The 22,634-nt window shown below is 37.8% G+C and overlaps 1 protein-coding gene across 1 annotated transcript in view; it reads left to right on the top strand.

Moving 5' to 3' along the window:
* Positions 1-16,451, top strand: part of LOC128655265 (cytochrome P450 2C5-like) — a 217,747-nt gene extending 201,296 nt beyond the window's left edge. The window contains exons 8-9 of the mRNA XM_053708926.1: positions 12,848-12,989; positions 16,270-16,451. Of these exons, the coding sequence (XP_053564901.1) occupies positions 12,848-12,989; positions 16,270-16,451 (324 nt within the window). The remainder of the gene's footprint in view (positions 1-12,847; positions 12,990-16,269) is intronic.
* The last annotated feature ends 6,183 nt before the right edge of the window (positions 16,452-22,634 follow it).

Here is a 22,634-nt window from a genome sequence, read left to right as displayed (position 1 = left end):
ATTGAATTTAGACTCAAAGAATATGTGACCAATTACCAACTTTCATAAAAGACACAATGGAAATACTACTTGAAAATGTAAAACTAATGAAGGAAAAATTTCCCTATTAACATCTTCAATGGAATATATGCTCCATGATGATTTATAATCAAAATTTTGAACTTCGTGCTCAACCATAACTACTTCATCTTTGATCAGCAATTCTACCTCTAGATAAGAAGTACAGCAATGGGTACAGCTTGTGCCCCAACGTATGCCAACCTCTTTCTAGGTTGATGGGAACAACAGGTAGTCTTATCAAACAAAAATGTGACATATACTAACCATATCCCCTTATGGTTAAATATATTAAAGGGACATTATACACTCATTTTTTGCTTATTTTTAAATAACTTTGCTCTGATTTTCTCTGATTTTCTTTTGACTTCTAACCAAGCCCCAAAGTTTTATGAGAATACCGTCAGCTACCTTCTCCAGCTTGCTCCTGTTTGTTTAAAGGGTCTTTTCATATACAAAAGAAGGGGGAGGGGTGGAGTGTCTTATTTCCCACTTGCAGTGGGCTTTCCAGCTACCCTTTCAACAGAGCTAAAATGAGAGCTTCTCAGTAAGTTTTTAAACAGTTTCTGTGCATCTTATTCTTTATAGTAGTGTCTATTACATGCAGTTATTTGAAAATGAGTGTATACTGCCCCTTTAATGGTGAATTTTTCCTATGGGAGGGCCCAAATAATCAACTGGAAGAATTCCTTACTATACTAAACACCAACAACTTAAACATAAAATTAACATGGGAAATGGATCTAAATACTGTAACGTTCCTGGATATAAAGATATCCCGAGTTTCTAAAGATGAAATTGACTCAGACATATACAGAAAAAAGACAGCCACAAACAGTATTTTGCATTACTCTAGCACACACTCCCCACATACATTAAAATCATTACCAATAGAGGACAGACACCCAAACCTATAAAAAAAGAGCTGATGAACTTCAGAACAAACTGAAGCAAAGGGGATACAGTAATTGGATAATAAAAAAGGCACAACAGAGGGCAAAAATACAGATAGGAAAAAACTACTACAGAAAAAATAAAAAAAATAAAGATGGAGCAACAAGATTGATCCTTACGTACTCACCTCAAACTAAATTATTTTAAATAAGCACTTAGGAATTTTAATATTTGACCCAATTCTGAATAAGATTATTAGAGATACAATACAGGTGGGATACAGGAGGACAAAAAAATCTTTGTTAAAAACAAAAAGATACATAATTCGTTATCATCTGGTAATTTTAAATGCAGAAATTGCTCAATCTGTAAACACATGCTACCCATGAAAATAATAACAGATAGATTTGGGAAATAACACAATATTGAATTCCATGTGAATTGAAACAGAGGCAATAATCTATGGAGTATCATGCAAATGCAATCTTTTCTATATTGGTATGACTTCCAGGAAATTGAGAGTGAGAATGCTAGAACATCTGAGTAACATTAGAAATGACTGTAAAGATCTAAAAGACAAGAAAAATCTTACTACTGTGGCTTAACATTTTCTCAAATTTCATCAAGCAAGAACATCAGAATTTCCCTGTTTTGGGATTAAAACAATAAGACTAGGAAATGCAACATTAATTCTATTGGCTGATTCAATCAGCCAATCAGATTGAACTTCAATCCGGTTGGCTGATTATATCAGCCAATCGGATTTTTCCTACCTTAATTCCGATTGGCTGATAGAATCCTATCAGCCAATCGGAATTCGAGGGACGCCATCTTGGATGACGTCATTTAAAGGAACCTTCATTCGCTGTTAGGACATCGGAAGAAGAGGATGGCTCCGCGTCGGCTGGATTCAAGATGGCTCTGCTCCGGTTGATTGAAGATAAAAGATGCCGCTTGGATGAAGACATCTGCCGCTTGGAGGACCTCTTCTGCCCCGATCGGATGAAGACTTCTGCCGGTCCGGATGTCCTCTTCTGCCCCATCGGATGACCAGTGGTGCCCGGCTGGGTGAACACGGCTCAAGGTAGGGTGATCTTCAATGGGGTAGTGTTAGTTTTTTTTAAGGGGGGATCGGGTGGGTTTTAGAGTAGGGGTGTGTGGGTGGTGGGTTGTAATGTTGGGGGGGTATTGTATTGCTTTTTTTTTTACAGGTAAAAGAGCTGATTACTTTGGGGCAATGCCCCGCAAAAAGCCCTTTTAAGGGCTGGTAAAAGAGCTGATTACTTTTGTAATTTAGTTTAGGGTAGGGAATTTTATTTTTTTGGGGGGCATTTTTATTTTATTAGGGGGCTTCGATTAGGTGTAATTAGATTAAAATTCTTGTAATATTTTTTTGTAATATAGTGGGTTTTTTTTGGAATATAGTTTAGTTTATTTAATTGTATTTTATTTTAGATCATTGTAGTTTATTAATTTAATTAATTTATTGATAGTGTAGTGTTAGGTGTATTTGTAACTTAGGTTAGGATTTATTTTACAGGTAATTCTGTAATTATTTAACTAGGTAGCTATTAAATAGTTATTAAATATTTAATAGCTATTGTACTTAGTTAAAATAAATACAAAGTTGCCTGTAAAATAAAAATAAACCCTAAAATTAGCTACAATGTAATTATTAATTATATTGTAGCTATCTTAGGGTTTATTTTATAGGTAAGTATTTAGTTTTAAATAGGATTAATTTATTTAATGATATGAATATTTTTATAGATAACTTTAAATAATATTTAAGTTAGGGGGGCGTTAGGGTTAGGTTAGACTTAGGTTTTGGGGTTAATTAATTTAATTTAGTGGTGGCAGTGTAGGGGGGGGTAGATTAGGGGTTAATAAATGTACTGAAGGTGGTGGCAGTGTAGGGGGGACAGGATAGGGGTTAATAAATGTAATGTAGGTGGTGGAGGGCTCCGGGTGCGGCGGTTTAGGGGTTAAACAATTAATTTATTTGTGGTGAGGTCCGGAATAGGCAGGATAGGGGTTAATAACTTTATGTAGGTGGTGGCGTTATAGGGGATGGCAGATTAGGGGTTAATAGGTATAATGTAGGTGGTGGCGGGGTCCGGGAGCGGCAGTTTAGGGGTTAATAAGTTTATTATAGTGGCGGCGGGGTCCGGGAGAGGCGGTTTAAGGGTTAATAAGTTTATTATAGTGGCGGTGGGGTCCGGGAGCGGCGGTTTAGGGGTTAATAAGTTTATTATAGTGGCGGTGGGGTCCGGGAGCGGCAGTTTAGGGGTTAATACGTTTTTTATAGTGGCGGCGGGTCCGGGAGCTGCAGTTTAGGGGTTAATAAGTTTATTATAGTGGCGGCGGGGTCCGGGAGCGGCGGTTTAGGGGGGTAATACGTTTATTATAGTGGCGGCGGGGTCCGGGAACGGCGGTTTAGGGGGTAATAAGTTTATTTAGGTGCGGCGAGGTCAGGGGGGCAGATTAGGGGTGTTTAGACTCGGGGTACATGTTAGGGTGTTAGGTGCAGACACTTCCCATAGGAATCAATGGGATATCGGGCAACAGTGAACATAAGCTCTCACTGCTGTCAGACTCCCATTGATTCCTATGGGATCCGCCGCCCTGGATTGAAAACCAGGTACGCTGGCCCGGAATAGTGGCGAGCGTACCTGGTAGGTATTTGATAACTACCAAAAGTAGTCAGATTGTGCCGAACTTGCGTTCGGAACATCTGTAGTGACGTTTCCATTGATCTGTGTCGGACTAAGTGCGGCGGATCGTATGTTACATCACTAGATTCTACTTTTGCCGGGCTGTAGGGCTTGATAACTACGGCGAATCAGCCTCCCCACAAATACGCTGCGGAATTCCAGCGTATTTGCGGTTGACGGCTTGATAACTAGAGGCCTCTGTCTTAACCCAAGTATGTGGAAATAAAGACTTTTATTTGCTACAAGGTGCCTTTTGTGGATGTGTAATTATCAAGGGACTACAGCACCCTTTTTTGGCTTGCATCTGACAGTGGTGCTGGGCTATCAAGCGTATTCAATATACTATTTCTGCACAAATGAATCATTTCTGATCACCATGGTTATGGTAACCCCACAAACCTTGTTGAAGTTGGGAATCTTACCCTTAAAATGTATTACTAAGATACTATATAATTCACAATTATACACACATCCTTGCACTTCACTACTGCCATGACAATAAAATATATATGTAAAGACCATTTAGATCAATTCACTAAGACACTCTTGCACACAATATAGACACTGTGAACTCCAATTATTTATCTTTTAACTCCACACATATAATTTTTTGCACATGGTTGCTTCACTGGTTTATAATTTATACATTATATTTAAATCTTTAGCATCACTATTTTTAAGCTATATAGGAAACATCACTATGATTCACTATTCATCATAATTAAATGAATAATAGACACTGTTGTATATAAATAATGAATATCACTCATATAGAACTGCAATTGGCTCTAGTGGATAATATATTGAATTTGAAAATAATAAAAATAATAATATAGTTTTATCTCATCAGAGATTAACAAACCAATATCAGTGTCATCAAGCGTACAAAGCCTTCTATAGAACTTACTTATTGTATATGCACAGTTTTTCAGCTTACTTCTATATATAGATGATAATATCAATACAGAAATTCCTCTGAATAATAAGGTAAAATATGACAAAAAGATGAGAGCTGTCACACAACAGATGGTGCCGTTATTCATGATATTTGATTTGCCAAAAAACAATATGAAGAGGCGTGGAAAAGACATAAAAAGCCGTTGTGGACGCGGCTCCTCACCTTTTAATAAAGCCGGGGATCCGGCGAAACATGTTAAGGAGAGGAGCAGGTTGGGGGGATCTCCAATGGTTTTTATAAACTTGCAGCATAAATCAGCTATTAGGCAGCCGATACTTAAAGGGAAACAAAAACCCAGATTTTTTATTAAATGATTCAGATAGAGCATGCAATTTTAACCATTTGAGTGCTAAGCACTTTCCCACCTGGGTGCTAAGATTTCTTAAGGGTTTTTTTATTTTTTGAACAAATTTTATTTAACTTTTTTTTTCAGGCGATTACCTTTCCAATGGTGGGTCTTGGGGGTCTGTAGCTGCTTAGATGTCTGAGATACAGGCTTCTAATCAGCATGCCCCTGCTCCCTCCTATACTTAACATTGTTAAGTATAAATAAAGTTGCGCGCTGATATCATCACATCATTGCGCGTGACGTCACCATGCAAAACGTGAAGCACTGGCAAAGCCTGTCATTATACAGGCCCGATCGCCAGGGTAGGAGTGGGTGGGAGCCCCCAGATCTCCCTCAAGGTGGGAGAGTGCTAGTGATAGCAAGAGAACCATTACTTTAATATATTGCAACACAGTAATAAATCAAAACTGCAAATACACGTGTAAAATAGCAACAATCATAAAAGAAACAATGTGTAAGTGGCTTTATGACACATATACAACTGTTTATAGCATTGTGTATCTTTTTTATGCATAGTTTACATTTTTAATATTTAGCTCTTTATATTTGTATCTGTAGTTACCATTTTGCAGAACATTTTTTACACAATAAGTGTTAAGTTGCTCTCTCCATTAAACTTTATGGGAAGAAGAATTTAATTTGGTCATGATATCTTAAGTTATGGAGGCCTATTTATCATATGTCTGGCGGACCTGATCTGACAGTGCGGATCAGGTCCAACAGACATCACTGAATGCGGAGAGCAATACGTCCTCCGTATTCAGCATTGCACCAGCAGCTCACAAGAGCTGCTGGTGCAACGCCGCCCCCTGCAGACTCACGGCCAATGGGCTGCTAGCAGGGAGGTGTCAATCAACCCGATCATACTTGATCGGGATGAATTGTATCGATTCCTGTCCGCCTGCTCTGAGCAGGCAGACAGGGTTGTGAAGCAGTGGTCTACTTCATAACTGCTGTTTCTGGCGAGTCTGAAGACTCGCCAGAAACAAAGGCCTTCAAGCTTCATTTGGAGATTGATAAATGGGCCTCCTATAGTTAGCACACGTTAGTTTTCTCTCGCTCCCTAACTTTTTACTTTTAACTTGTAACACGAGCATGGTATACAAGTTTCTTTTAAGCGTTATTAGCGCTAAAGCAGGATCACTGAATACTGCTCCACTTAATCGGGCCCTAAATGTATAGTTGTTTTAATATGAAATATGCTATGGCACTTACTTACTGGCTAAATAAATATATAAAGACATACTGTAAACAAACAAAGGGCTCTACTTAATGTAGCTCTCAAATGCTCTTCAGAGCCCAGAGTGAGCCTAGAGTTAAAGGGACAGTCTACTCCAGAATTGTTATTGTTTAAAAAGATAGATAATCCCTTTATTACCCATTCCCCAGTTTTGCACAACCAACACTTTTATATTAATACAATTTTTACCTCTGTGATTACCTTGTATCTAAGCCATTGCAGACTTCCCCCTTATCTCAGTCCTTTGACAGACATGCATTTTAACCAATCAGTGCTGACTGTTAAATAACTCCACGGGAGTAAGCACAATGTTATCTATATATGAAACAAATGAACTAGCTCTATCTAACTGTGAAAAACTGTCAAAATGCACTGAGATAAAAGGTGGTTTTTAACAGTTTAAACATCAATTTGAGTCTGCATAGGTTTAGCTTGCAGCAAAGAATACCAAATAAACAAAGCAAATTTTATGATAAAAGTAAATTGGAAAGTTGTTTACAATTGCATACCCTATCTGAATCATGAAAGTTTAATTTTGACTAGACTGTCTTTCTCTTGTAAGGTGTATCCAGTCCACGGGTTCATCCATTACTTGTGGGATATTCTCCTTCCCAACAGGAAGCTGCAAGAGGACACCCACAGCAGAGCTGTCTATATAGCTCCTCCCCTAACTGCCACCCCCAGTCATTGTCTTGCAGCTCTCGACAAGATAGGAAGTATCAAGAGATATGTGGTGACTTATACCTTCGATCAAAAGTTTGTTGTTTTTAAACGGTACCAGCGTTGTACTGTTTTACTCTCAGGCAGAAATTAGAAGAAGAGTTCTGCCTGGAGGTTGATGATCTTAGCGGTTTATAACTAAGGTCCATTGCTGTTCTCACACATAACTGAAGAGTATGGGACAACTTCAGTTGGGGGAACGGTCTGCAGAGTACCTGCTTTGAGGTATGTTCAGTATATTTATTTCTAGAGAGAGGAATGAGTTCTAGTAAATGCTGACAGAGCCTTGTGTATTTGAGGTAAGCCTGATGCAGTGATTTAACAGCAACTAGGATCATGCTTACAAAACAGGGTAATACTCTTATTACTTAGTGACAGTTAAACGTTTAGATGAATTCAAAAATAGGACGTTTTTTCTCTGAGGGAGATAACTCTTTATTTGGGGCCTAGTTTCCACATGGCTAATCAGATACTCCTAGGAGTATTTTCTTAAGGCCCCTCTGGCATCCAGTACATGGTGGGAGGGGCCTATTTTAGCACTCTAAATGCGCAGTTTTAATTCAGACTGAGACATCCAGCTTCCCTAGAGGAGTCCTCTGGCACCTGAGGACCATTATAAAGGGGTTTATTTCTGCACAAAATCGTACTTGAGGGCAGGTAGGAGCCTCAGCAGAGCTGTGGCAGGGTGCTTAACTGTATTGTAAAGTTTTTTAATGTTTTTAAATCCGGTTTGGGGCCTAAGGGGTTAATCATCCATTTGCAAGTGGGTGCAATGTTGCTTTAGTCCCTTACACACACTGTAAAAATTTTAAAGACTTTACTATATTTTTACACTGTTTTGCAGTTTAAGTGTTAGTTTTTGTCTCTTAAAGGCACAGTAACGTTTTTGTTTAATTGCTGTTTCACCTTCATTAAAGTGTTTTCCAAGCTTGCTTGTCTCATTACTAGTCTGTTAAACATGTCTGACATAGAGGAAACTCCTTGTTCAATATGTTTAGAAGCCATGGTGGAACCCCCTCTTAGAATGTGTACCAAATGTACTGAAATTTCTATAAACTATAAAGACCATATTATGGCGCTTAAAGATTTATCTCCAGGGGATTCTCTGACTGAAAAAAGGGAGATTATGCCATCTAGCTCTCCCCATTTGTCAGAACCTATAACTCCCGCTCAAGTGACCCCAAGTACATCTAGCGCGTCTAATACTTTTACCTTATAGGACATGGTGGCAGTTATAAATGCTACCCTCACAGAGGTATTTTCCAAACTGCCAGGGTTACAAGGAAAGCGAGACAGCTCTGGGGCTAGAACTAATACAGAGCTTTCTGACGCTTTAATGCCTGTGTCCGATATACCCTCACAATACTCAGAAGCCGAGGCAGGTGAGCTTCTATCTGTGGGTGACATTTCAGACTCAGGGAAGGCGTTGCTTCAGTCTGATTCTGAAATGACAGCATTTAAATTTAAGCTTGAACACCTCCGCTTATTGCTTAGGGAGGTTTTAGCGACTCTGGATGATTGTGACCCCATTGTGGTTCCAGAGAAATTGTGTAAAATGGACAAATACTTTGCAGTGCAGACGGTCCCTAAGGTGGAGGGAGCAGTCTCTACCCTAGCTAAGCGTACAACTATCCCCATCGAGGACAGTTGTGCTTTCCTAGATCCTATGGATAAAAAATTGGAGGGTCTCCTTAAGAAAATTTTTATTCATCAAGGTTTTATTCTCCAGCCTTCCAGCCTCTTGCATGCATAGCCCCAGTTACTGCTGCAGCGGCTTTTTGTTCGAGTCTCTTGAGGAGGCTCTGCAGGTGGAGACTCCGCTAGACGACATTCTAGACAGGATTAAAGCTCTTAAGTTAGCTAATTCCTTTATTTCTGATGCCGTTTTTCAGTTAACCAAAGTAACGGCTAAGAATTCAGGTTTTGCCATTTTGGCGCGTAGGGCGCTATGGCTTAAGTCCTGGTCAGCAGATGTTACTTCAAAGTCTAAGCTTCTTAACATCCCCTTCAAGGGACAGACCCTATTCGGGCCCGGTCTGAAGGAGATCATTTCTGATATTTCTGGAGGAAAAGGTCATGCCCTTCCTCAGGATAGGTCCAATAAGAGGACCAAACAGAATAATTTTCGTTCCTTTCGAAACTTCAAGAGTGGCACAGCCTCAGTTTCCTCTAATGCAAAACAAGAGGGAAATTTTGCCCAGTCCAAACCAGTCTGGAGACCTAACCAGGCTTGGAACAAGGGGAAGCAGGCCAAGAAACCTGCAGCTGCCTCTAAGGCAGCATGAAGGAGTAGCCCCCGATCCGGGACCAGATCTAGTAGGGGGCAGACTTTCTCTCTTCGCCCAGGCTTGGGCAAGAGACATCCAGGATTGTTTCCCAGGGATATCTTCTGGAATTCAAAGGTTCATCTCCAAAGGGGAGATTTCATCTCTCACAACTATCTGTAAACCAGATCAAAAGAGAGGCATTCTTACGTTGCGTTCAAGACCTACTGGTTATGGGAGTGATCCACCCAGTTCCAAGAGAGGAACAGGGGCTGGGTTTTTATTCAAACCTGTTTATAGTTCCCAAAAAATAGGGAACTTTCAGACCTATCTTGGGTCTCAAGATCCTAAACAAATTTCTCAGGGTCCCATCCTTCAAGATGGAGACAATCCGAACCATCCTCCCTATGATCCAGGAGGGTCAATATATGATTACCGTGGACTTAAAGGATGCTTATCTCCACATTCCGATTCACAGAGATCATCATCAGTTCCTCAGGTTCGCCTTCCTAGACAGGCATTATCAGTTTGTGGCTCTTCCCTTCTGGTTAGCCACGGCACCAAGAATATTTACGAAGGTTCTAGGGTCCCTTCTGGCGGCATAGCGGTAGCCCCTTACCTAGACAACATTCTGATTCAGGCGTCAACTTTTCAAATCGCCAAGTCCCATACGGACATTGTTCTGGCCTTTCTGAGGTCTCACGGGTGGAAAGTGAACATAGAAAAGAGTTCTCTCTCTCCTCTCACAAGAGTTTCCTTCCTAGGAACTCTGATAGATTCAGTAGAAATGAAATTTTATCTGACAGAAGTCAGGATATCAAAACTTCTAACTTCTTGCCGTGCTCTTCATTCCACTTCTCGGCCATCAGTGGCTCAGTGTATGGAAATGATCGGCCTAATGGTAGCGGCAATGGACATAGTTCCGTTTGCCCGCCTACATCTCAGACCACTGCAACTTTGCATGCTCAACCAGTGGAATGGGGACTACACAGATTTGTCTCCTCTGTTAAATCTGGATCAAGAGACCAGGGATTCTCTTCTCTGGTGGTTATCTTGGGTCCATCTGTCCAGGGGAATGAGTTTCTGCAGGCCAGAGTGGACTATAGTGATGACAGATGCCAGTCTGGAACTCCCTGAAGGCTCAGTGTTCGTGGACTCAGGAGGAAGCCCTCCTTCCGATAAACATTCTGGAACCAAGAGCGATATTCAATGTTCTTCAGGCTTGGCCTCAACTAGCTGCGGCCAAGTTCATTAGATTTCAGTCGGACAATATCACGACTGTAGCCTATATCAACCATCAGGGGGGAACAAGGAGTCCCCTGGCAATGATGGAGGTTTCCAAGATAATTCTATGGGCAGAGGTTCACTCTTGCCATCTCTCAGCTATCCATATCCCAAGTGTAGAGAACTGGGAGGCGGATTTTCCATCCGGGGGAGTGGGCGCTCCATCTGGAGGTATTTGCCCAGCTGATTCAACTTTGGGGCAAACCAGAACTGGATCTGATGGCGTCTCGTCAGAACACCAAGCTTCCTTGTTACGGGTCAAGGGATCCCCAGGCAGCACTGATAGATGCTCTAGCAGTGCCCTGGTCCTTCAACCTGGCTTATGTGTTTCCACCGTTTCCTCTCCTCCCTCGTCTGATTGCCAAGATCAAGTAGGAGAGAGCTTCAGTGATTTTGATAGCGCCTGCGTGGCCACGCAGGACTTGGTGTGCGGATCTGGTGGACATGTCATCCTCTCCACCATGGACTCTGCCTCTGAGGCAGGACCTTCTACTCCAAGGTCCATTCAAACATCCAAATCTAATTTCTCTGCATCTGACTGCTTGGAGATTGAACGCTTGATTTTATCAAAACATGGTTTCTCCGAGTCGGTCATTGATACCTTGATTCAGACTTGAAAGCCTGTCACCAGGAAAATCTATCATAAGATATGGTGTAAATATCTTCATTGGTGTGAATCCAAGGGTTACTCGTGAAGTAAGGTCAGGATTCCTAGGATAATATCTTTTCTCCAAGAAGCATTGGAAAAGGGATTATCGGCTAGTTCCTTAAAGGGACAGATTTCTGCTCTGTCTATTCTTTTGCACAAGCGCCTGGCTGATGTTCCAGATGTTCAGGCGTTTTGTCAGGCTTTGGTTAGAATCAGGCCTGTGTTTAAACCTGTTGCTCCACCATGGAGTTTAAATTTAGTTCTTAAAGTTCTTCAAGGGGTTCCGTTTGAACCTTTGCATTCCATAGATATCAAGCTTTTATCTTGGAAAGTTCTGTTTTTAGTAGCTATCTCTTCAGCTCGAAGAGTTTCAGAGTTATCTGCCTTGCAGTGTGATTCCCCTTATCTGATCTTCCATGCAGAAAAGGTAGTTTTGCGTACCAAACCTGGGTTTCTTCCTAAGGTAGTATGTAATAGGAATATCAATCAGGAAACTGTGTCCTAATCCTTCTTCAAAGAAGGAACGTCTTTTACACAATCTTGACGTGGTTCGTGCTTTAAAGTTGTATTTGCAAGCTACTAAGGATTTTCGTCAAACATCTGCATTGTTTGTCGTCTACTCTGGAAAGAGGATAGGCCAAAAGGCTTCGGCAACTTCTCTTTCTTTTTGGCTGAGAAGCATAATCCATTTAGCTTATGAGACTGCTGGCCAGCAGCCTCCTCAAAACTCATTCTACTAGAGGCGTAGCTTCCACATGGGCTTTTAAACATGAGGCCTCTGTTGAACAGATTTGTAAGGCGGCGACTTGGTCTTCGCTTCATACTTTTTCTAAATTCTACAAATTTGATACTTTTGCTTCCTCGGAGGCTATTTTTGGGAGAAAGGTCTTGCAGGCAGTGGTGCCTTCCGTTTAAGTGCCTGCCTTGTCCCTCCCTTCATCCGTGTCCTAAAGCTTTGGTATTGGTATCCCACAAGTAATGGATGAACCCGTGGACTGGATACACCTTACAAGAGAAAACAAAATTTATGCTTACCTGATAAATTTCTTTCTCTTGTGGTGTATCCAGTCCACGGCCTGCCCTGTCACTTTAAGGCAGGTGTTTTTTATTTTTAAACTACAGTCACCACTGCACCCAATAGTTTCTCCTTTTTCTTGCTTGTCTTCGGTCGAATGACTGGGAGTGGCAGTTAGGGGAGGAGCTATATAGACAGCTCTGCTGTGGGTGTCCTCTTGCAGCTTCCTGTTGGGAAGGAGAATATCCCACAAGTAATGGATGAACCCGTGGACTGGATACACCACAATAGAAATAAATTTATCAGGTAAGCATAAATTTTGTTTTTTTTTAAGTAGCTATCATCAGAACGCTGCTTCTTTAGACATTGCTATGATGATCCCCCGGGACATTTTCGACCATCAAGATTGACAGCCCCTGGTCGCGCACAAATGGCTGAGCATGAGCAGGGGTCGGGTTGAACACTTGCGATGGTGTGCAATGGTAAATGCAGGCAGCAAATTGCTGCCCGCTAGACGTAATGTCGCATAGTTAGGTTAGAAGATGAAGGCTCCTACCTGCCTGATCTTTCTAAACGTGGCCCAAAAACTGTATAGATATTTGTCCAGCCATGCTGATATATTTATAAAACAGACAATCATCTTTCATTACATTAAAAAGTAAAACATTGTTACGTGCTCATTTATGTCATTTCTTTTTTATAGGGAACTAACGTTCTTCTTATGTTGACATCCGCATTAAAAGACAAGGATTACTTTGAAAAGCCAGACGAGTTTTATCCTCAACACTTTCTTGACTCTGAGGGAAATTTTGTAAAAAACGATGCATTTATACCTTTTTCAGCAGGTATGTAGCCCATCCTTATATATAAATATTTTTTAATGAAATGCGTTGACAAAGACAATTCTTTTATATCCTATGAGGAATCATCATCTTGGTCAATAGAGACACAAAGATTTATGCAAAAGTTAGTCATGGGAAATAGAATATCACACACATTTTGCAATAATTAGACAGTGTGCTTAACATAGTACTTGATCTCTAGTTAATGATCACATATCACATTCTAAAGATAGCAAACTTTATTTGAAGAGATCACAATAATGTTACAATAACATTTTGAACAACACACAAACTGCAAAGCAAAGCTACAGTCAATGATTAGTTTGCAACTGCACAACAATAATATGATGAGCTTCTCTCTAGTAGGGATGGGCGAATGTGTTTATATTCAAATTCGAATGTTAGAACAAATGTTATTGTAGAAATTCGATTTACATAATAGAATATTGATAAGAACAAATATTCTTAAAAATTTGATTTTAAAATATTATTTACAGTTTTCGTATGTCACATTCAAATTCGAATGTCACATTCGAATTCGAATGTCACTTTCGAATTTGAATATTACATTTATAAAACACAATTGTAGACTAGAATGTCACATTCAAATTGAATATCCCATTTGAATTGAATATCACATTCGAATTTGAATATTACATTTATAAAACACAGTATTAGACTAGAAATATTATTTTGAATTTGAATGTCACATTCGAATTGAATATCACATTCAAATTGAATATCACATTAGAAACAAATATCACATTTATTAAACACAGTTGTAAACTAGAAATACTATTTCAATTTTGAATGTCACATTCAAATTCGAAAATTACATTTAAAAAACACAGTATTAGACTAGAAATACTATTTTGAATTCAAATGTCACATTTGAATTTGAATGTCAAATTCAATTTAGAATATTACATTTATTAAACACAGTTGTAGAATAGAAATGCTATTTCGAATTTGAATGTCACATTCGAATTCGAATATTACATTTTGAAATTGAATGAATACATAGCTAAACATTCTATTATTCTAATGAATATTTTCAAATTTTAATGAAAAATTTGAAAATTTGAAAATAGAATGTTAGAATGTTATATAAACATTCAAATTTGATTTGAACGAACGAATGTATAAAAATTTGTTTTAAATTTTGAATTTTTAGAAACATTCACCCATCCCTACTCTCTAGTCATCCTTATGATTATTTCTAAACACTGCAGCATCATGGTCATGGAGCTATTAGACTTAGAGGATGCATTGTCTTCCAGCAAAACAACCTGTATTAAGCAGCATATACTGCTTTTGGGCCCTACCGTAATGTAAGAAGCAGTGGTCTCCCCCACCACTGAGTATGCGGATTGAAATCACCCCGAAAACACTCACTTGGGGTGAATAACAGGCTCTTCTCTAATGCGATTGGTCGCACAAGAGAAAGGAGGGGCACTACACACTCAAGCAGGTGTGTAATGGTCTGTTGCCTGTTTATTGTAAAGCCGTGCAAACAGATTCTCAATAGATTTATCATGTGGTGGATGCCTGAAACTTAAGTTAAGAAGCAGCGGTCATCTGCAGGGGGCGTCATTGCACAAACATTTCATCAGCTTTCACATTTAGCAATGTTAGGCGGACATTTGATAAATCTACCCCACGGTGTCCACTATCTTCAAAATCCTCAAAAAGATATGTGAGGAACTATATATATATATTATATATTTTTAACTTCTCCTTAACAGGTACAGATGTCTGCTAAGTGTAGACAGCTATTACAAGTAACAATGACACAGCTCACAAATAAAGAAAAGGAGAGCAATATAAATTTATTTATGACATGTCACTCTAGCTAAATTACCTAAAAACATATCTGTCACCTAACACCAACAAGCAAACTTGTAACAAAGACTTATATTATTATCTCTCACCTCAGATCTTCTGTCCAGGGGTTCACCACCAAAATATATGGGATTTTCATGTGAGATAATCAACTTGGGAATAATAGGTTAAAAAAACCAAGGACTTGTCTTCACTTATATCTATATTTCCTAGGAGGTATAAAGGGTACATTTCAGCTATTAATTATTCCTTTAAATGTTGATGTCTATATATTTTTTAATAAGGTACACCCATATTGCTCATAATTCAGAAAATGACGGATTAGACCATTCAGAGGATTGACTGTTAAAAGTATATACAATTTGTGTCATGTTTATATTTGTAATATTGGCAATTAAACAACACATCACAAAATGTCTTTATACAAAATAAATGTTTGTAAAACAGTTATATAACAATTATATTATAAAAATCCAAGAGCAGACTAGTGAACCACCAAGCATGTTGTGTATGTTTGCCTCATTTCCTTTGCTATAGGAAATCAGGGACCAGATATAAATCAAATCCTGCACTGATCTAAGCAATTACTTTATAATGTGGCTAGATTTGCAGATTTCAGCATATAAGTAAGCTGTATGCACTCAAACTTCATTCTACATGTACATTGCACTTGTACAGTATTTTACTATAATTAATAAAACATTCTATGAGGATTTTTTTTTAGTTTAGTTTTGATGTAAAATATGTAATTATAACAGAATACTGCAATATGTGTGATTATTTCACAGCATGTCTGAATAACTTACCATAACACCTTTGTATATAAGCTATGTTACATCTTCTTTCTTTTAAAGCATGGGATGCAACACCCCTGAACATACATATATAAAAGAGAAAAAAAATCATTCTTACTGATGACTCTTTAATAGACTTTGGTTCATTTATATATAAAGCAAAATATTCATTTGACAACCCTTAAATGCACGTACAACCCAACATTATTCTTTCATGATTCAGATAGAGCATATCGCTTTAAATAACTTTCCGGTTTACAATTATCCAATTTTCTTCATTCTTTTAGTATCCTTTGTTGAAGGTGCAGCAATGCATTACAGGGAGCTAGCTTTACACTTTGGATGAGCGAATAACAAGAGGTATATACTGTATGCGCAGCCACCAATAAACAGCTTTCCTACAGTAGTGTATTGTTGATTTTGAGCCTACCTTGTTATGCTTTTCAACATAGGATACAAAGAGAACGATGCAAATTTGATATAGAAGAAAATAGGAAAGTTATATAAAATTACATGCTCTATCTGAATCATGAAAATTTCATTTTGACTTTCCGGTCTGTTTAACGTATGTTTGCATAAAAACATGAAGGGTAAAGTGATATAAACACAATATTATTATTATTATTATTTTTACTATTATTTTGTAGGTCGGAGATCATGCGTTGGAGAAAATTTTGCCAAAACAGAGCTCTTTCTGATTTTCACAAGGCTGCTGCAAAAATTCACATTTCAGCTTCCTCCAGGTGTTTCAGATGTTGATTTTTCCCCTGCGGTTGGATTTACCAGGGCGCCTAAGCCATATCTCATGTGTGCTGTGCCTCGCTATTAGAATGTGTTAACAACTGGGTATCAGAGATTAAGATTGGAAGTTTTGTAAACAATAAAAAACACACATTTAATATAATTAATCACTTCTAATAACAATTTTATTTTATACATTATGGGCCAGATTACGAGACGCTAACAGTTACATGCAATCGATATTGGGCTTATCGCGGCTGTTTGTGTGTGTCGGATATAGCGCTCTTATTACAAGTTGAAAGTAAACACGATCACTTGAGCACAATTGAAGTTAACGCGCGTTGGGATAGCGCAACCTCAGAGTTCTGGTAAACTGTTTCGCAAAACAAAAAATTGTCACAAAATACATCAAAAATACATTGAAAAGTACAGTTACACTCATAAAAACACTTTCTAATAAAAATGATTAAGAAAAAATATTGCGCAAAAAATGCTCAAAATGATGAGGTCTCTGTTAGAGAAAAAAAAGCAGGCCAAGGCAGTTAACAAAGAGATACATACATACATACATATGTCTAAATATGTATACAGTAGTGTATATACAGACGTATTTACACAAATAAACACATACATACATATGTAAACACACACATATATATATATATATATATATATATATATATATATATATATATATATATATATATATGTACATTGGAGCCCTTTACAGTCAAATAGATGAAAATGTGAAATAGCATATTCATGCAATATTCATATTCAATAAAGTGTAATACTGTGTATATAATGTAAATATTTCACATTCCAATACACTGCACATAGCAGAATATAAGTATTTTGAAATAGATATTCCTATATATATATCTGTACCTATAATCTGCATTTAATATTGACAGAGACAGTCCGAACAAAAGTTTCTGTAGTTAATAGTTTAAATTTTTTTGAAGTACATTTATAATCTTATACATCACCATTTCAGCCAAACTTTGTCAGGATATCTTTAACTATGTACATAATCTATGGGGCCTAGTTATCAACGTGTCTACTTTTCCTGCCTTCGCCGGCCCAATACGCCCGCCTAAGCTCGCCTCACATCGCCGCCGCGGACCTGCAAAAATTCGCCTAAGTTATCAAAAAAGCTGTCAATAAGCCGCGCACCAAGTAAGGGGCGATGAGCAGCGGACTGTGAGAGTTATCACTCATCCGATCTCGCTGCTCTTCGGCTTTTTTACAATAAATGTATTAACCCCTAAACCGCCGCTCCTAGACACTGCCGCAAATCTTATAAATGTATTAACCCCTAAACCCCCGCTCCCGGACACCGCTGCCACCTACATTATACCTAGTAACCCCTATCCTGCCCCCCTATACCGTCGCCCTCTATAATAAAGTTATTAACCCCTATCCTGCTGATCCCGCACCTCGCCGCAACTAAATAAATAGTTTAACCCCTAAACCGCCGCTCCCTGACCCCGCCGCAACCTATATTAAATTCATTAACCCCTATCCTGCCCCCCCTACACCATCGCCACCTATAATAAATTTATTAACCCCTAAACCTAAGTCTAACACTAACCCTAACACCCCCTAACTTAAATATTAATTAAATAAATCTAAATAATATTTCTATTATGAACTAAATTAATCCTATTTAAAACTAAATACTTACCTTTAAAATAAACCCTAATATAGCTACAATATAAATAATAATTATATTGTAGCTATCTTAGGATTTATTTTTATTTTACAGGTAACTTTCAATTTATTTTAACTAGGTACAATAGCTATTAAATAGTTATTAGGAGACCCGGAGCGGCAGAAGTTATCCTCCAAGGGGCGCTGAAGAAATCTTCCATCCGATGAAGTGATCCTCCAGTCGGCGCTGAAGAAGTCTTCCATCCGGGCGATGTCATCTTCCAAGAGGCGCTGAAGAAGTCTTCTATCCGGGCGATGTCATCTTCCAAGCTGGGTCTTCAATCTTCATCCCACCGACGCGGAACATCCTTCTTTACCGACGGACTACCGACGAATGAAGGCTCCTTTAAGGGACGTCATCCAAGATGGCGTCCCTTCAATTCCGATTGGCTGATAGGATTCTATCAGCCAATCGGAATTAAGGTAGGAAAAATCTGATTGGCTGATTGAATCAGCCAATCAGATTCAAGTTCAATCCGATTGGCTGATCCAATCAGCCAATCAGATTGAGCTCGCATTCTATTGGCTTTTTCCGATCAGCCAGAAACATGGGCCCTCAAGCTCTGTACGGAGCTTGATAGATAGGTCCCAGAGAATGCTATTTTTAAAAAAGTTTCCAATTTACTTCTATTATCAAATTTATTTCATTCTTATGTTATTCTTTGTTAAAGAGATACCTAGGTAGGTAGCGTGCACATGCCTGAAGCACTACATGACAGGAAATAGAAAAAACACCCTACTCGTACGCAAACCCAATTGCATATTCCTAAGTGCACTAACCCTACATGAAAATATGAATATTTCCCATTCAAATGTTCTTCACATAGCAGAATATGTTCTATTTATTCATAAATACATATTTCTCTATATAGCTGATGTTATACATAAATACATATTTCTATATATAGCTGATGTTATTTTGTTACAATATAAATCTATACATATATATATATATATATATATATATATATATAATAAGGACTGAAACCACCAGATTTTCTTTCATGATTTGGATAAAACATAACAACTTTTTAACGTGCTTCTATTATCATATTTGCTCCATTGTTTTGTTATCCTTTGCTGAAGGCACAGCATTGCACTATTGGCAGTAACTGAACACATCGAGACCCGGATTACAAGTTGTGCAGTAAACCCGTTGCATACATACAGCGCAAAATGGGGCCATACTGCTATTTTCATAGCGACGCAATTTTTTTTGCGTGGTATGGTGCGGTAAGCCGCATACTGCACACAAAACAAGTTCCGACTTGGTGTGCTCGTGCACGTATTCTCCCATAGAGATAAATGGAGAAAAAATGTAGGGGAAAAAAGCACCTGTGAAATTGCTACTGCAGTTTCGCATTCTCCATTAAAGTCTATGGAGAAAAGAAAGTTTATTAAAAACCCTTACATAAGCCCCTAGTCTAATAACCCCTAAACTGCTGTCCCCAACACTAAATAAAGCTATTAACCCCTAAAATGCCACACATAGGAAAAACTAAATAAAGCTATTAACCCCTAAACCATCGGTCCCCCACTTTGCCAACACTAACAAATATATTAACCGCTAATCCCCCGTCCCCCAACATCGTGACTACCTAAATAAAACTATTAACCACTAAAGCACCATCCCCCCACATCATGACTACCTAAATAAAGCTATTAAAGGGACAGTCTACCATAGAATTGTTATTGTTTTAAAAGATAGTTAATCCCTTTATTACCCATTCCCCAGTTTTGCATAACCAACACAGTTATATTAATATACTTTTTACCTTTGTGATTACCTTGTGTCTAAGAACCTTCTTCCAGCCCCCTGATCACATGACTGTGAATGTTTTTTATCTATTGTCTTGCATTTGGCATTGTGTTGTGCTAAATCTTAAATAACCCTCTGTGCCTGAACACAGTGTTATCTATATGGCCCACGTGTACTTTCTGTCTCTTTGTGTTGAAAAGAGATTTAAAAAGCATGTGATAAGAGACAGCCCTCAAAGGCTTAGAAATTAGCATATGAGCCTACCTATGTTTAGTTTAAACTAAGAATACCAAGAGAAAAAAGCAAATTTGATGATTAAAGTAAATTGGAAAGTTGATTAAAATTAAAAGTCCTATCTGAATAATGAAAGTTTAATTAATACTAGACTGTCCCTTTAACTCCCTAAACCTAATTTTAGATGTTATCTTATGACCGGGGTACCACTTGACACTTAGCAGTATTTTACACCTTCACCTGGAACTGAATTGGTCACCTGATGAGATATATCAGGGAACAGAAATCAGACAGGCAGCAAGTAAAGTCTAATCCCTGTTCTGTTTATTACAAGGCATACCATACTTTTATAGAAAATGGTTACAGTATATGGGGTTAAACAATGATGTATCATAGTCAGACCATTTTACACAGGGTAGCTTAGAACAAAGAACCATAGTAAAAATATAGAAATAAGGAGTATACAAAGAAACAAACTGTTTCAGATAACAGTTTATCCGGGCACATCGCCAAAGCAAGGCCACTAGAGAAATTATTGAGATAAAATTGTTGCACATGAAAACTAACATCCTAACATCAGCATATTTTTCTCACAGCAGAATATACTACATTATAATTAACTAATCTTAAAATGGGGCTTAAACAAAATTGATTACTAGAGACAAAATGGTGTCAGTATGGTTATATATTCTGACATTCCTCCCTTTTATTCTAACAGAATAACATACCATACAAATTAAACAGCTATATAAAAGGCACAGAAAATTAGTAAATCTATTAATAACAATTCATACACACTTATTGCTATAATAATTAAACAATATTTAAAAACTGAATAAGCCAATAGGGCACAATTTGTCACTGCACTTAGGTACGGTCTCTTCAATACTCTCTGTCTACCTCCAAGCATCCCCAAACTACTTATTTGCATAAATACCCAACCAGCTCCCTATCTACCCCCAAACAACACTGCATCTTTATTTCTCAACCTGCATAGCTATCATCCCCATATAGCATCGACATTTACTTGCTCTATACACTCTCCATAGTGAAGCATAAAAATGGGAAGAGCATAAGTATCTCTGGGTGGCCTCTTCTCACTTTAAAGGGACACTCAAGTCAAAATAAACTTTCATGATACAGATAGAACATGCAACTTTTTTTAAAAAAAAATCTTTATTTATATCCAACAAAGTAAAATAACAAGTAACAATAAAGAGCAAAAAAGAAAAAACTAAGTGGAAAAAAGAAAAAACAAGACTTTAACCCATACCCTGGGCACAACCAATATGCAAAACATAATTGTATATATAACAATCAACTTTAAGTTCTGGTTGCACAATTTTAAGTACTTCACTTATATCTAAGCATCGTATTAAGAAACATAAAATAAGATACATTTACAGCACATTTAGAAAACAATGCGAGTATATACCATATATTAACTAAAGATTACCCAGGAAATACGATAAGTTTCTTTACTTTTATAATCTATACCTTGTTGGATTTTTTACCTTTTGGTGTTCTTGTACACATGCATTATCATAAAATAAAACCAAACAAGACAAACCAAGACACGAACCCCCCAAAACAATACAACACAGGACAACACAAAACACCACATACAAATCAAAAACCAACATATTAAGACAAAAACAAAGCAAAACAAAACAAAACAAAAACGAAACAACAAAAAACGGGAAAGAGGGGAAAGAAAAAGGGAATAATAGAAGGGAAGCCATCACCACCTCCCTAGCAAGACTAGTTCAGAGTTACGTAAGGGATATATCAAACAATCTATTTCAGTAGGAGGAAATACTTTTACAAATGATGACCATTTGGAAAAGAACCTAGTAATATCTTCATCATTATCGGGACTAACATTATATTGTTCAAGAATATGTTGCTTCTTTAGACAATTTTTAATTTCTGGAATAATAGGAACCTTACGCATTTTCCATTTTTTAAAAATAAGGTATCTAACAGCCAGTATAGTTATATTAATCAATTTAGTATTAAGCTGCTTGTCTTCTAAATTTAATAAGAAGAAAAACTATATTCACATCTAGCAAATTTAGCGAGGGTTGCTTTAATATTTTACGAAGCCAAAATTTAACTTTGCTCCAAACGTTCCCAATTTTTGGACAAGTCCATAGCATGTGCATAAGGTCTGCCGAAGGGAGTGAACACTTAGGGCAAATTGTAAATTGGTTTTCTCACATCTATTTTCTTTTTCTGGTGTAAAATATTTCATAATTAACAACTTCACGTGGGATTCTCTCCATGTAGCCGAAAGAGTTGTCTGAGCAACCTCTTGAATTGAGAGAGAAGGTGTTTTAGAATCGACGTCTTTAGATAACAACATATCCCAATTAACAGCTATCTTATCGAGATTAATTGTACCTTTGTCAGACACCAGAATCAAATAACATGGGGAGATTGAAAAAACTCCATTCTTAGCTAAAATAAGCCACTTCTCCAAATTCCCTAATGACCAGTTCCAACCATGCTTATTCACTAATTTCATAACATAATGTCTAGCTTGGAGATAGGCGTAGAAATTCC

The sequence above is a fragment of the Bombina bombina genome, chromosome 4, assembly GCF_027579735.1.
Source record: "Bombina bombina isolate aBomBom1 chromosome 4, aBomBom1.pri, whole genome shotgun sequence".
Lineage (NCBI taxonomy): Eukaryota > Metazoa > Chordata > Amphibia > Anura > Bombinatoridae > Bombina > Bombina bombina.
This window is presented reverse-complemented; position numbering and strand designations above follow the sequence as displayed.